Below are 15,603 nucleotides of genomic sequence, written 5' to 3'. Positions count from 1 at the left end.
TTTTGGTTTTTCGAGACAGGGTTTCTCTGCAGCTTTGGAGCCTGTCCTGGAACTAGCTCTTGTAGACCAGGCTGGTCTCGAACTCACAGAGATCCGCCTGCCTCTGCCTCCCAAGTGCTGGGATTAAAGGCGTGCGCCACCAACTCCCGGCTGTTCCCATGTATCTTAGTTAGGGTTTCTATTGCTGTGAAGAGACACCATGACCACAGCAACTCTTACAAAGAAAAGCATTTAATTGGGATTGATTTACAGTTTCAGAAGTGTAGTACATTATCATCATGCCAGGAAGCATGGTGGTATGCAGGCAGACATGGTGCTGGAGAAGGGACTAAGAGTTCTCCATCTTGATCTACAGGCACCAGGAAGTGAACTGAGACACTGGGAGTCTCTTGAACATAAGAAACCTCAAAGCCCATAGTAACACACTTCCTCCATCAAGGCCACACCTCCTAATAGTGCCACTCCCAATGAGCTGATGAGGGTCAATTACATTCAAATCACCACATCATATGGATCCCTTGCAGGCCTCCCACCCAGGGCGTAGGGTTAAGCTTTTGGGAAAGATCCATGACACTCTCCAATTTTATCCTCTCTTTCACAGAGCAAAATCTATCATCATACACATATGTGTGCTTATGAAGGCCTGACTTGGAGGACAGTCCTGCCCCCCTGTCTCCACAGTAAAGACGGAACTTACAGGCTCTGAGATTTATGACAGGAAGACGGTGGGGGAGTCCTCTCCAAAAGATCCTTTTTATTCTTCCCCCAAATGAACTCTCATTTGAAATATTATCTGATTTTTGGAGCTATAAATAACATTGCACCTTGGTGCTTTGATTCCCTTTCTGGTTTCTGTTTGATTTTTCATATATAGAACCTTGGGACCCTGTAAAAACAACAGTGTGCTGGATCTGCTTGGCAGGCAAGACAAGAATCCCCAAGAGCCCAATGATAGCCCAATATTTAAGTTAAGCCCCATGGTCTATCCTCATCATCTCTGCTGAAATCACACTGGGATTTTCCAGTTGAATGGGTCTGTGTATGGAACGGCCAATAATTTTTTTATCTGCATATGAAATAAAATTGTGTTCTACAGATTCTCTTTTCAAAGTCCACTTAACACCTCTGTCTCTCAAGACTGAAGAGATGCCTCCACAGGTAAGAGCACTTATTGCTGCCGCAAGATACCAGGGTTCAGTTCCAGGCACCCACATGGTGGCTCATAAACACCTGTAACTCCAGATCCAGTGTCCTCTTCTGACCTCCATGGACACCAGGAATATACATACATGCAAGAAGAACACTCATACATATGAAGTAAACCTTTTAAAGAAAACCACCTGTATTACAATTTCCCTCATCACGAAGCTATATTCCATTTGAGCAAGGACAACTCAAAGCCAAGACTTGTGATGACCATCATTAGTGAGCTCAGGAAAGTTACCATAGAGAGCAGATAAGAATGAGAGACCTTAGCTGGAAAGGCTGTAGGGATCCTTTTGTACCTCCAATCTAGTACCCCTACCCCGCTCTTGTCCCTGTCTACCCACTTAGAGTGAGAGTCTATGCTTCTAATCTATTCGGAAGAGCAGATCCATTTAAATATCTGTCACCTGCATTCATTCTCCAATGCATGGCAAGGATCAGTGACAATCGGTTCTGCATAACCCATTCAAACATACTCTACTCAACCTATGTAAAATACAGCTTACAGAAAAACAAAGTATTTCTGATCTGGATAATGAAACTGGAGGAGCAAACCTAGCTAGGGCTTTATACATCCCAGGCAAGCATTCTAGCTCGGCGCTATCTACCCATCTCTGGACGCTTATTCTTGAAGTGTGCATCTGTGACACTGTACCACCTCCTTTAGTATGATAGCTGCAAACAGTGACGGGTATAGCAATGCTCCAAAATAGAGACTAACAAGTCATCCGAACACTAGCCATACAAATGGACACCTAACACACTTTTCTCTTCATACGATATGGCAAGTCCCATTTCATTTGAAATGTAATTTTGCGCAATTAAATACTGTTTGAAAATGGATCGAGAAGAATTTGGAGAGTTTTGCTTAATGTTCATTTACTATTTTATTTATATTATCATCTCATGATGAGACACAAAACAGACTAAAGGCAAATAATATTTTAACTAACAAATTTTAGTGACAAAGGAAGTTTTAAATGAATTGAAACAAGTCAAGCTATAGACTGTAAAAGTTCAGTCAAATTTATAAAGAAATATATATATGCTAAACCCTTAATTATAAAAATTTAGATGTTTTTTTGATAAATATGCAACTTAGTCACTTCCGGGAACAAATGCAGGAAAGTCCAAATTTGTAACAGAGAGGCTATTTTAGTTCAGTGTGGATAGGCCTAGAATGCAACACACAGCCAGCATTAACTCTCTACACAAACTGGACAGCTCTCTATCCTAGAAAGCTCCACGAAACCATGAGCACACAAAGTGAGAATCATGTTTTGAAGGGAGCACTTCGCTGGAGTATAAAATCATTCCGTACTGACTTCAACACAAAGAGGGGGATCAAAGGCCACTGCCTTACTCATGCTGTTTCCTTTGTGTTCACCTCTTTCTCCCTTTCTCCATGACAAATTTCACAATAATAAAAATTAGGCTTCTAGGCTCTCAACTCTTTTTCACCTGGCCTACTGATGATTGGCAGGAAGAGCCTCAAGCCAACAAAGGCCCAAGACAAACAATGGGCAGATGGCAGGAGATTAATCAGAAACCCTTTTTAGGCAGTGTAGACAAAGGGCCTCACCCCATCATTCATGCGTTCACATATTTTAGACTGATGTTTTACAGCTGTTCAGATGAGGCTCTGCAGAGCCAGGCCAGCCTGCCCGGAAGACACCACCCATGCTGCTGGTTGCCATTGCCAGCCACGTAGTCTATGTGCCCACTTCTCTTGAATACGCCCTCCTCCTGCTCCACCAGGCAGCCTATTCTAGGGATCCAGTCTGGGAAAATAAAGGGAGAGGCAATCGGTTTAACTATTGGGAATTACTGTGTATGCACTCGTGCTCGCGTCTGAGACCTGTGCACCTTAACAGACTTGGGTGAGTGACAGCATCCAAGGCAGCCGCCTTCTAGGCGTCTCTGTCTCCCTTCACATGCGAGTTCTGCACCTCTTTAAACTCGCGAAAGGCGGAATCAGTCCCGGAATAGCAGTTTGTTTATTCAAAACAAAAGAAAACAAGACAGGTAAAGAGTAGAGAGTGGAGACAGGCGGTGATGAACAAAAGGGAAGAGGTCCACTTTGAACTCATCTCTTGAACGCAGAGCACGGCACCAGAACAGGCCTCTAGTGGCTTGTGGCTATGATGGTTCAACACAACCTGGCACAGCCTGGTGAGGAAGGCAGTAACCCATTCTGTATCAGCACAGACATTAAGAGTGGAGGGCCCTCAGCACAACTCTGGTGATTCCAGGATAGCTGCTCCAGTTTCCCGTAGCCTTCATGGCGATAAACTGACAATTTGCATAGGGCTTAGTGGCCATGGCAGTGCAATCCCTGGACACTGTGGGTACGACAAAATGAGCCACGGGTTTCCCTTCTGAGGTCTATCAAAATGTGGACAGAGGAGTGTCACCTCCTTCTTCATGTCAGGGAGACGGGTGCAGGTCGAATAGCTCTCGTGAGAAGGAAATGACCTGGCTACCTTCAGTTAGTGAAATACCCTGCAGAGATACAATCATTCCCATCTGATGGAGAAAGGATCTGAGACCTAGGAAGGTTTAATTATTTCTTCAAGGTCGTACAGTCAAGGAAGAGCCCAGACTAGCTTCCAAGTTCCTCACTCTTATACCATTATTTTTCTAATGTCCCTTTAACATGGGAAGAAATGGAAATTAGCTGATGGACTAATTCTTATTATTTTGCTCCCATTCACTGAGCATTTGTTATGCATGATCTCATCTAATCATCCAGTTAAGAGGCAAGTGTGATTTTTCTTAAGGAAATGAAACTTCTTGGAACATCTCCTGTGCTCCTTCTACTACAGTCACACAGCTCTGGCCCCCTACAGCATTCATGTGATGTCTATCACTGATGAGCCTTGATTTTAACCAAGTGTTCACAGGTAGGCCTCCTCTGATAGCCATGGGGCAGGAAATGGATCCATTTACATATCTTCAGAACAGTACATGGCAGAGGCTCAGTTTACATTTGTTACCTGTGCAGCTAAGGTAATTTTAAAGTAACATGGAGCCACGTTTCAGTGCCAAATAGAAAAATGAGAAGCTGTATACCTATAACCCATACCTATAACCTTAGCATTAAGAAGATGGAGGCAGAGAGATTAAGAGTTCAAGGGAATCCTTGCTACATATTAAGTTTGATGACAGCCTGGGCTACCTAAGACCTCTTTCTCTCTCTCTTTCTCTCTCTCTTTCTCTTCTCCCTCTCTCTCACACACACGCACCAAAAGAGGGGACAGTTCATTTATTTGGATATCAATGGTTCTAGCTGATCATATTTCTGCTATAGATTAGACATATATACTTTCAAAATACAGATTTGCCACTGGACTGCAAGCTACCAAAACATGAGTGTCTTATGGTTTTATGTGAAGCTAATCTTGACCCTGCAAATCTTCCTTGCCTGATGTTTTCTTACCTGAGAGCATATTGTCTGTTTTTATTGAAGGAAACTTCAAAGTCATCTCATGCTTGTGCCGATGAATCATGAGATGGTCCTCTGTCGGGAAACGCTGTTGGGGAAATAGAGAGAGGAACAGGAGACATTTAGTTTGCAACACATAATTGACAACACAGTGAAAAAGACACTCAGCATCAGAAACAAGACAGGCAAGACAAAAAAAAATCAGTTCTGAAAAAAAAATGTTATCACACAAGCAAATCCAGCTCACAGTTCCACACAGATTTACACACATGTGCTGGTATTGGGCGGGGGCAGGTCCTCCCAGCTATATGCAAACATATGCGTTATCATGTCCATTTGTTTACCGAAAGGCTTGCCTATGCTGCAGGGGGTGCTGATAAGCGGGCTCTGCTTCTAGTCACTCTCCAGTTCCCCAGAATTTTCCCAAAGTCCTCTACTTGTTTGTTAAGCCCGGCTGGCTTATCAGGGAACTGCAGAAACCCTGTGTTTCTTGACAGCTAGAGGTTTCCATGTGGGGGAAGAAAACTTCTCAAGTTCAAAGTCTTTGAACTTTGTCTTATCCTTTGCTAAATAGTAAAACAGAAGGTGCAAGAGAGCCCCGCTGAAGGTACTGGAGCAACACACCCAAAAGACACTGCATCCTAGAGCCTGGCTCTCTTAGGAAGTCGCTTAGGTAAAGACTACTGTGTCGAAAAGAACACTTTTTGCAGTCCTGCCATGTACCTAATGGCAGCAGAGAGCATAACATCCAAAATGAGAAAATGGATGGAGATCTTGGTAGCACTGGGACTATGCAAAACCATGTGGAACTTTTCTGTAATAGTTACTGCTTTACATAATAGTGTAAGATTAAGTCTAAGGCATGATAAGTATGCTAGACATTATCTACAGATTAAGCAAAAATAAGAGAAACGCATGACATAGAAAGAATTTTGATTTATGTCAGACTTTGGGAAAGAAGTCCATGTTATGCTTAATTTTTAAAATCTATCTACTACTGCACACCGTGACATCTTTACAGTATGTTTCTGTTTATGAAGGCCTAGTCCACATATTATCTAATTCTTTTAATTATACATATGATCTTATAGCAACATGACAAATTATTTGGGGTGTTCTATACTCCGAATACTGTAGTCAGCCTGTATTTATTTGAAATTTTCAGGGAATGGTGTTAGGGTTGCCAAAAATGTTGCTTCCAATTATTTGGGGCCATTTCTGGCTCTGCTGTGTTGAGTAGAGCCCTATGAATGACTCTGTCCTCTGCAGCATGAATGGATGATGCCTATCTTCCAGAGGCAAACATTTGGTCTCTGGTGTACGACCCCCTTGTTATCTCCCTTGCCCTACTCGCGGGATAGCAAGGTGACTCACACCAGATATAGTGGCCCCTCAATAACTCTAAATCTCTCAAGCATTATGTTGCATCCTAAAGGAGAAAAAAGTGTTTCCTAAACATTCTACCATAAAAAATGTAGCCAACAGTAACAGGAATGAGCTTTGTGGTTTGGCTGTAATTCTTTACTGAGCAGGCTCTAACCTCACCTGGCTCAGATGGGTATGTTGGGTATGTTTGCAATGATTGAACTAACTGAATAAAGTTTTTATGTAGTAAGGTTTGATTTGTTAAAGTCAAATACAAATACAGGAAAATAATACATCCTGATGAACATTTCCAAATCTTTGATAACTTAAAAAGAAACTTGTAGAACTCAAGATGGTCCATATCTCTATTACTTTTGTACACCATGGCTGAAGGTTTTTCTACAAGGAGAATGGATTTGTGTTTGACCAAGGGAATTCACTAGGCTGAATCCTATGAATGGTTCTGAAGGTGGTTTTTGTGTGAGCATCACTTATGTACTTGATGCTTACGTCATATTCTGAAGAGTTTGCAAAGAGTGGCACTTGCACCCAACTTCCGGTTACACAGAGATACACTTTATATAACTTCAGGTAGTTCTGCTTCTGTATTGTTTATTCTCATGATTTTCTTAACACCAAATATTAAACACTGGTAAAAATGAGAGAGAGAAATTAATGTAATATGAACAATATGACAATATCTTTCATGTTAGTAAGATGTTTTAAAAACTTATTATTTTATTCTATGTGATTGATTATTTTGCCTGCATGTATGTCTGTGTGCCATAGATGAACCTAAAATCCACAGAGGCCAGAAAAGGGTATTGTATCCTGTAGAACTGGAGTTACAGATGACTGTGAGCCACGATATGGCTGTTAGGAACTGACCCAGGCCTCTGAGATGGCAGCCAGTGCTCTTAACTACCGATCCATCTTTCCAGATTTAATAAGTTGGTTTTTAATAATGTTTTGCGTGTATGTAGAGTATGGACATGGCAGGGGTACAGACAGGTGAGTACAGGCACACTCAGGTGCCAGAAGAGGGCATCAGATGCTCTTGTAATTTTAAGTGGTTGTGTGCAGACTGAAGTGGGCGCTATGAACAAAGTTTGGGTCCTCTCTGACATCATTACCTGCTCCAGACACTGAAGAAGCTCTCCAGTCTATAAAAAGCCATTTTTTGACTCTGTAAACTATTAAATGCTAAAGTAAGTGCCATACAACAACTAGAATGAAATAGTTAACCATATATTCCTTTTTTTAGACAAGGACTCACTATTTAGCCCAGGCTGGCCAAGAATCCAAAATCCTCCTGCTTAGCCTCCTGAGTGCCGGGATTACAGGTCCACGGCGATAACACTGCATATGGACTAACGTTTCCTTCTGAATGGGACAAGTCACAGCTAAGGATAAAGAAATGAGATGCACGGTAAAATGGACATGAGAGTTGAAAACAACAGTTAATACAGAGCATAAAAAGAGAGTGGGGACACTGGGCTCCAAGAGAGTGTGGACACTGGGCTTTAAGAGAGTGTGGACACTGGGCTCCAAGAGAGTGGGGACACTGGGCTCCAAGAGAGTGGGGACACTGGGCTCCAAGAGAGTGTGGACACTGGGCTCCAAGAGAGTGTGGACACTGGGCTTTAAGAGAGTGTGGACACTGGGCTCCAAGAGAGTAGGGACACTGGGCTCCAAGAAAGTGGGGACACTGGGCTCCAAGAGAGTGTGGACACTGGACTCCAAGAGAATAGAAAGAACATAGGAAGTTGGTCCCTGTTCCTTCTGAGAGAAGGATTGTATTTTCAGATTACATGCTAAAAGATCTTCTAGGAATCAGAGGCCATCCCCAACCAAGTAAAGTTTCTCTTGAAGAAGAGAAAGGGGAGCAGAGGAGCCTTCCACCGCCTCCCCCAAGACAACACTAACAATTCTGTTTAGCCATCTTGCGGGACTCTAATCTTTTCCCTGCAGGTTCCCAGATTATGGAACAGGAATGAGGGTAAGTATCGTGATCACAGCAGTTGACTTGTCTATGGGTTACTAATATTCCAACGGTGAGGATGCTCGGAAATACTGGCTGATGGCTGCATTTTTATTCAGCTAAAAGATGGGCGTAGTATTACAACAGCTTGTCAAGATGGAAGAAACACTGTCATACAAAGGCGACACAGACTCACAGGTACATCATCACGTCCAAAGCTGTGGAGGAAGCTGGAAACTGTCCCCTTAAGATCAAAACCCTACATAAATCCTAATTTCTCACATTTGGCCAAATTCCTCACAGTTCACTTAGCCTTGTTAAAGAAACACCATGGCTCCCTCCTCAACAAGACATTCAAGGGCATTCAAGCAGGGCCTGTTCAAGAACTCAGAGCATGAGGCTGTGATAAAGTACTTGCCTAGGATATGTGAAATCCTGGGTTCAAATTCCCAGTGCCACACACACAATAAACTTAACCACAAATGTCAATCACACTCCTCAGTGCCGTCAAACTTCACATGCGACTTGGCAGACTTTCCCTCTGTCCCCTCTTGGCTCATACTAACTGAGGATGCCCACTGCCCCACGGGATGCTCTGCACTCTCTGTCTCCTTGGCATCGCTCCTGCTCTCTGGTTGGCTTCTCACTCTTGACTACACGCATCCTGGCTGTCCTTTAGCCTTAGCAAAGCTGCCTCCCTCACAGGCCACCATTAGATCACTGTGGTTCGGCACTGCCTCCTGGACCTGAAAGGCTCCTCTGTGCCATCACTTGGGTTCCCTTGCCACCCACTCACTTATTAATCCCTTCCAATCAGGCCTCCACCCTCTGCTTTCTCCCACGTCTCCTGTCGAAAGCAACTAACTGCCAAACCCAACAGCCTTTGCTCCGTCGTCCAAGGATCCCAGCTCTAACGGTGTAGGACACCAGTGACTACATGCTGATGGCATTGATTATTTACACCCTGCCTGACTCCAGTGAGGGGAAGGTGGCTTAGAGCACTGTGTGAAATAGCATGGGAGAGTGTCAGTTAGAAGTTGGGCATCCAGAACAAAAGGGGTACAAAAGAGCAAAGCGGAAACCCAAATGGAACTGCCGGCATTGCCAACCAGGAGCAAGTGTAACCCTAGAGGACATCTGGCAACCTCTGAAGATGTCTTGGTCGTTACAGCTGTGGAGTGCTACCGAAGTCTTGTGGGTTGAGGCAGGGGTGCTGCCAAACTCTCTACAAAACATAAAACAGTGCCCACATCGAAGACTCACTTGGCCTTAGATGCTAATAATGCCAAGTCTGGGACAGTGTGTATCATACAGGTCAATAATTACGTGTAGATATTAATCTACACTCATTAATCCTGTCTGAATTACTGAATCTCACATATTACTAGAAGCTCTTCTTTACTGGCATTCCAACCCTGGACATATCTCAGAATCCCAACTTAACCTGACATTTCCTTATACTTTGCTGGATCTAAAAAGGTTCCCGGTCCATAGCGAAGACTTCCATTTACCTCCCCACCTCAAGTAGAGTCAGTTTCATGGTTTGGTCTGTTGCTTCTTTACGAAAAATGGTGATCGACTAGTTAATTGATGACACTACCATTTGTTTCCAGATCTGATGCCCAGACCAGAAGGTCTGTGAGAACAGATTCTTGTATTTGGAGCAAGTGCAGTTTTCAAGGGGCAGCTAGAATGCCTAGACACACAGGTAGGTACCCAGGGAGCATCTAGGTGGCTTGTGGTCAACACTTAATGTTGTTTACTATCGTCAGGGCTAAGCAAGCAAACCTCTCCAAGTATCTGCGTTCCTTTAGCCAAGGAGGCTTCCCCTGGAAGAAACCAAAGGGGAGTTTTGTTTTAGTTAGGACCAGGTTTTAACTTCGTAAAGAGGTATTCTGCGCTTACCATGGAAAGGCCTTGTCTACCAGGATTTTCCCAGTTACATAGCAACCTACCCACATTCCTTAGTATTTCCTATTTTAGAATGACTTTCAAAACCAGTTTGCCCCAAAATGTTTCTTTGTCTACTCCTTTTCTTGATCACAAGTTAGAAAGAAACGCTGCCACAAAAACCTCTGCTGAAAACTCCAAACTGTTTGCTTGGTGGCTGATAATACCAGTTCTGTGTTTCTGTGACTTTGTCCCTCCAAAATGCCTCCTTAGATGCTCCCAGAATCCTCCACGAACTTTGGGAGACTATAAGGAGGGCACTCATCTGATTCCCACCTGACCTTCGTCACTGCCCTATGCAGGACCGCCAACTCTACCCCATGAACCAGTGGGCATGAGCCTTGGCTCCCTTGAAGGTGCAGGAAAATTAGGGAGTGAGTGCCATTTCCTACATTTGCAAAATACTTATGCTCAGTCTCTGAACTGTTCCCTATATCCCATAAAATAAAGATCTTGGTATGAAAACTACCATTTCTACATATCAAAATCCCTAGAACTTGATACTCCCCAAAGATGGACTCTTGAGGCAAGAGCAGAAAAAGTCACCCTCAAGTTTTTAAAGTAAAACACAAAACTCTAATTTTACATGATAGTCATGGGGTCTAGTATAACAGATTTAGCCGCCGCCGCCGCAGCACTATGGTAACAAACAGTGGGCATTAACTGAACACTTACTGTGTTCATACTCTATATTAAACACCATGGAGGCAGTATCTCTCATCTAATTCCATACTTTTCATTTGAAGAGAGTCATCAGAGACCCTCAAACTCAATCCTGCTTGCCAAGATAGCCACTCCTCTTAAAACTTCTATGCCCAAGAACTAGAGTTTGAGAACAGTCTTAGGGGTATTCTTTTCCTCAAAAGGGATCCAGAATTCAACCCACAACTATGAGGCATCCCATCAAAAATGCCCAGTATGTATGCAATTGTTGGCTGTGAAGTACACACCACCTTCCCCTTTCCGAATGACCGCCCAGCGGAAATGGTGGGCAGGATGCATCTGACTTGCTTCCGGAGGAAGTTACTCATGGCCATGCCAACACTGCTGTGTTTCAGGATGAAAGGGAAGTATTTCAAACTATAAAGTGTAATCTAACAGTAGTGAAGATGAGAACCATGATGTTGATGATTAGGGACACTTTAAAAAGTATTTCAGGAAACAAAGAAAGCCCATTGGACACGGTGGCTCCATGAGAGATGCCATCCCAGGGCAAGGCAGAAGCATTTTCTGCAAGCCAGAATACAGAGGATCCGCACACTCACCTGGGAGCAGCCCGGGGCACTGCAGACAAACGGCCTCTCCTGCTCCAAGTTCATCTTGGATTCCTCATAAATCTGAAGGATTAAAGGAAAACAGAAACCCATGAGTATCTCTCTCTTCTGCTTCAGATGCATGAGAAAGACAATCCCAGGGAGCCTTCTATCGCCATAAACACATGAACACGGGCCCTGTTTCCCAGTTTATTGGTTCTCCTTACTTGAGTTCCTAGAGTGGTCTCTTGAGTGCCTGTTAAAGAAAAAAGTCATATCGATGCTAGACCCTAAAGCGTCACTATGGAAAGCTGGCTGGTGGGTGCTACTGCCAGGTAAGACCTAAACTTCCCAGCAAGATTCCAAGGCAAAGTACACCTCCCCCATACCCCCTCAGTCCTACTGAGAACTTTGAAACTGGCTGGTTGGGATAGCCAGAGGGAAAACTTCAGTTCTGTGTTCACCAGGCAAAAATTGAACATGGTCAAAATCACCTTTACAAATGACCCCGGATGCCAATAAAAGATGTGGTCTACATGATTCTCTCATTAGCACACCTGTGGCTGTTGGCTGCTTCTTTTCAATGATGCGAAGGACCGTGGACACTTCAGTCACATCACTTAGATGATTTTCTAAATACTTTTAAGCTGATTTTAGATTTGTGTATTTGTATTACAGGCACTTTTAAAGGTACCTGTTCTATGGCTGAGTTTTAAAACCCACTGCCTTTACCCTGAGCACAGGAAGGAACCTGTTTCTTTGCAATGCTGCCTGTGGTTGTTCCGAAAGGAAGACAGTGGCAGCTTGGCATCATGGAGGAGTCCCACTGTGCTGAGGGGAGCGAAGACGGTCACCCACCTTGTACAGGTTACACCTTCTTTCCCACACACTTATTCTTTAGGGTAATAAATGTTCCCTCTCACCCTCCTAAAACACAGAGTGAGGATGTTTACCTTCAGTAGCATTGCCAGTCAGACACTAAGCACACAACGAGACTAAAAACATAACATAAACCAGCGAAGACAGAAAGATATGGTATGCGTTTTCAACTAAGTAACCTTTCACTCATTCCTATAGAATAGTGATTTTCAACCTATGAATTGTGACCCCTTTGGGGGTCAACTGACCCTTTCACAGGGGTCACATATCGGATCTCCTGCAAATCAGTTATTTACATTGCAATTCAAACAGTAGAAAATGATAGTTATGAGGTAGCTACAAAATGATTTTATGGTTGGGGTCACCACAACATGAGGAACTGTTTTAAAGGCCTGTAGCATTAGGAAGCTTGAGAACCGCTGCTAGAGGACTTTCACTGGCTGTCCATATACATGTATATATGTATGTATCTACATATGTATATACGTATATAGATATATAGATATGCTACAGTGGTTAGCATAATTTTAATGTTTTTCTAGATTAAACATTATTACGTGAACTCCTTTCTGTGTTTATATTTCTATGAGATATTTTTAATTTTTATTTTTCAATTGGCACATATTTGTGAAGTATAAGGTAAAAATTAAGCAAATCTTATGCAACCTCTAATGTTCAAACTGGGGTAATTAGCCCGACTCCTTTTAAACACAGTGTCTTTGTGCTTGGACCCTTCAAACTTCTTTCTTCGACATAATGTATGTAAAAGATTCCTCTAAACCATGGTCACCCTACTGTATTCTATTTATAAGAAAAAATAAAACATAAATGTATTTGGAATCTTTCTGCCTGCTTTTGTTTGAAGAAAGTTATCAGCAACAAAAATAACTTCTATTTTTTTTTACTTATTTAATTTTGCCTTGTGGATCACAGAGCATCCTTCCTTCCTGCGACAAGAAGCGAAAAGGAATAATTTTTATTGGGGAAGTAGAATAAACAGAATAAACAAGCTTAGCCATTAATTAAATCTGCCATATTTTTCTAGAAAAACAACAACAGCAGAAACTTTTCAGTGCTTTCCTGGAAATGCCTCTGCACCCATGAGTCTGGTCTGTGTGACAATGGCCTCTCGTCGCAGTGTCCTCTTCTTTACAATAGGGGTGGCAATATCCATCTTCAGCCCCACCGTTCCTATATCTGATAAGTTGGTTTGGAGTTTGAGAGACATTGAAATCATGGAGAAGAGGAGGATACATTGGAGGTGGGAGAAGCTTGTGGGTGTTACTGGAAACTCACTCCAATATGAATCAGTCCCTGTGTGTAAAACGACAAATTCCAATTTATTCCTTTGTTCACCCATGTGGCTTTTTCTTGGGTGCCACTTGGGAACTTTGTTTGCTAATGTTATGAAGGAACAGTGTGTTTACAATCAAAAGCAAGGTTGCATGATAGTTAAACGGGAGAGTTCTATATATGCATGTTTATGACTGAAATCAGAAGGTAGTAATTAATGATAATTAAATGAATGTCCCAGCAACAGCTATTGCTAAGTCTCTAAAGAGTTTAACAAGTCTACGTGGGGAGAGACTTGGCCAAAGTCAGGGGCTAAGTCTAAGGAGAAGTTGCCTTTCCACTGTAGCCACTGCTCCATCCCAGTCCTTGACCCAGCAGCGTGCTGGCTTTCCCCATAAAGTCAGACTCACTGGACTAACAGTGTTGGCAACAGTCCTGGCCTCCTTAACCATCAGTACCAATTTCCCACTTCAAACGTAATACAGTTCTGATGCTCATATTTGGATACATATCGGGTCCAGTCCCACAGACTGACTCTGTGTAACTGAGCCTATGTTGTGTGGCTGTCATGTTTAGAGGAATATGATTAACATCACTCAGTCACTTCTGACATATGTCAGAAAAAGAATTTATACTTCAACGGACATCACCTGAGAAATACAAGGTCTCTTCTCTAACAATATCGTCCTCAATCCTTTCTACTGAGTTACTATTGTCGTTCTTTTAACTTTCCGACACAGACGAGCCTGTGGCAATTTATTGCATGGTATGCAATAAGTGTGCACAAATCTGTTTGGTAACTTAACATTGGAATAGAGTCGGAGGGACACAGTCGTTGCTACCATAAAGCAGGTTCCAAGGGATCAGTGAGGTCTCCTGTGCGTGGGTGTGCATACACTGTATAAACCTCAACCACTCAGTTTTGACGGTCTACAGGTCCCACACGCTGTCTTCACAAACAGCACTCGCTTGCTAAGTTCTTCCCATGTAGGTGCTTGCAATAGATTTTCTAAATGGAATCGCTCTGCCATGTAAGCCTCGTTACTTTTATTAACTGGTATGATCTGGTTTGATGCATTAGTCAAGAGGCATGGTTGAGTTTTACAGTCCATTGTTAAGGCTCTTTTCTAATGCAGAGTGTGATAATTACACCCTCAGACCCCTACTGCAGCTCTGGGCAGGTCCTTTTCTCCCCATTGACTGATTCAGATGGGCTGGAGCCAGGTTGTTCCACATGGTACGCAGAAGTAAGGCCTCATCCTCTCATTTCCCATTTAGTTGTTTTGCTGTTTGGGAATGAATATATATACCAAGTTTGGTTTGGCAGTCACCATTGCCTGGGTGTCACTGCCTAGAGCATCCACAGTAGGCACAGTAGGCACTTAATAAATATTTTGTGGAATGGATAAAGAATCTTGAATCATCGCAATAAATTGTCCCAAACAGCCTTCTGTTCTCAGCTTTAGAGGCAACTGTTTTGCTCTTGATCAAGTTTTCAGAGAGGTGAAAAGAACGTGCTGGCCGCTGACTCCTCTTGCCTCTGGGTATAGTCGTATAAAAAAAAGGTCTCCCCAGACTTCATGAGGGAAAAAGCCAGAGGTGATTTTTGGTGGTGGTGGTGGTGGAGGAGGAGGGAGAAAAGGGAGGAAGCTTGTTTCTGTCCATATATTTAATCATAGACATCGCAAGGGAAAAAACCTGAGTTCCTGGGCTGTGTAGGCAGCTCACCCCCGACCCCGGGATGTACATGCTTACTCCCCACCGATCCTGGGCTGTGCAGGCCCTCGTAAAACACCCTTGAAGAAATCCTGAGTTCAGCTGCCCTGGTGAGAAGCTGTCCCACTGTGGCAGATGTTCACATCACTTAATAGTTTGTAAATAGTACCATCTTAATTGCCCTTTTCCTAAAGTCATACTCCCTGTTCAGCTAAAATGAATGCTTCATGAGTCTAATTTCCTTCAACCTTTTGGAAAACAATTAAAAATCCTAATCACACCGTTTAGCCTCACACCGAGTGAGTAGAGGTTTTCTCGGTTGACAAGGAGATGACAGGCTTGATTTACAGTTCGGACCCTCTGCTGCCACTGCATTCCTATGGCTGCTAAGTGAGCTAGAATCTCTTTCTTTGTTCGGGGTTTGACCCCACAAATTCCTAGTCTAAAATGGGAAGTTAGTCCGTAATGACTGAGGCCACCCATCCATTCCAAAGCTTTGCTGGCCATTAAGGATA

At 43.1% G+C, this 15,603-nt stretch overlaps 1 protein-coding gene and 1 long non-coding RNA gene across 2 annotated transcripts in view; one reads left to right on the top strand and one right to left on the bottom strand.

Annotated features, from left to right (window-relative positions):
• Positions 1–15,603, bottom strand: part of Creb5 (cAMP responsive element binding protein 5) — a 392,793-nt gene that overhangs the window by 297,119 nt on the left and 80,071 nt on the right. The window contains exons 2-3 of the mRNA XM_050155533.1: positions 11,213–11,284; positions 4,646–4,739 (exon numbers count right to left, since the gene is read on the bottom strand). Coding sequence (XP_050011490.1) covers positions 4,646–4,739; positions 11,213–11,266 — 148 coding nt within the window. The 5' untranslated portion in view covers positions 11,267–11,284. The remainder of the gene's footprint in view (positions 1–4,645; positions 4,740–11,212; positions 11,285–15,603) is intronic.
• LOC126509570 (uncharacterized) overlaps positions 1–15,603 on the top strand; it is a 169,467-nt gene that overhangs the window by 89,513 nt on the left and 64,351 nt on the right. The gene's annotated exons all lie outside the window — the stretch shown is intronic.

This window comes from Alexandromys fortis, unplaced genomic scaffold (assembly GCF_014885135.2).
Source record: "Alexandromys fortis isolate MF-2015 unplaced genomic scaffold, M_Fortis_MF-2015_v1.1 scaffold_93, whole genome shotgun sequence".
NCBI lineage: Eukaryota > Metazoa > Chordata > Mammalia > Rodentia > Cricetidae > Alexandromys > Alexandromys fortis.
The sequence above is the reverse complement of the archived record's forward strand: the minus strand, read 5'-3'. Positions and strand labels throughout refer to the sequence as shown.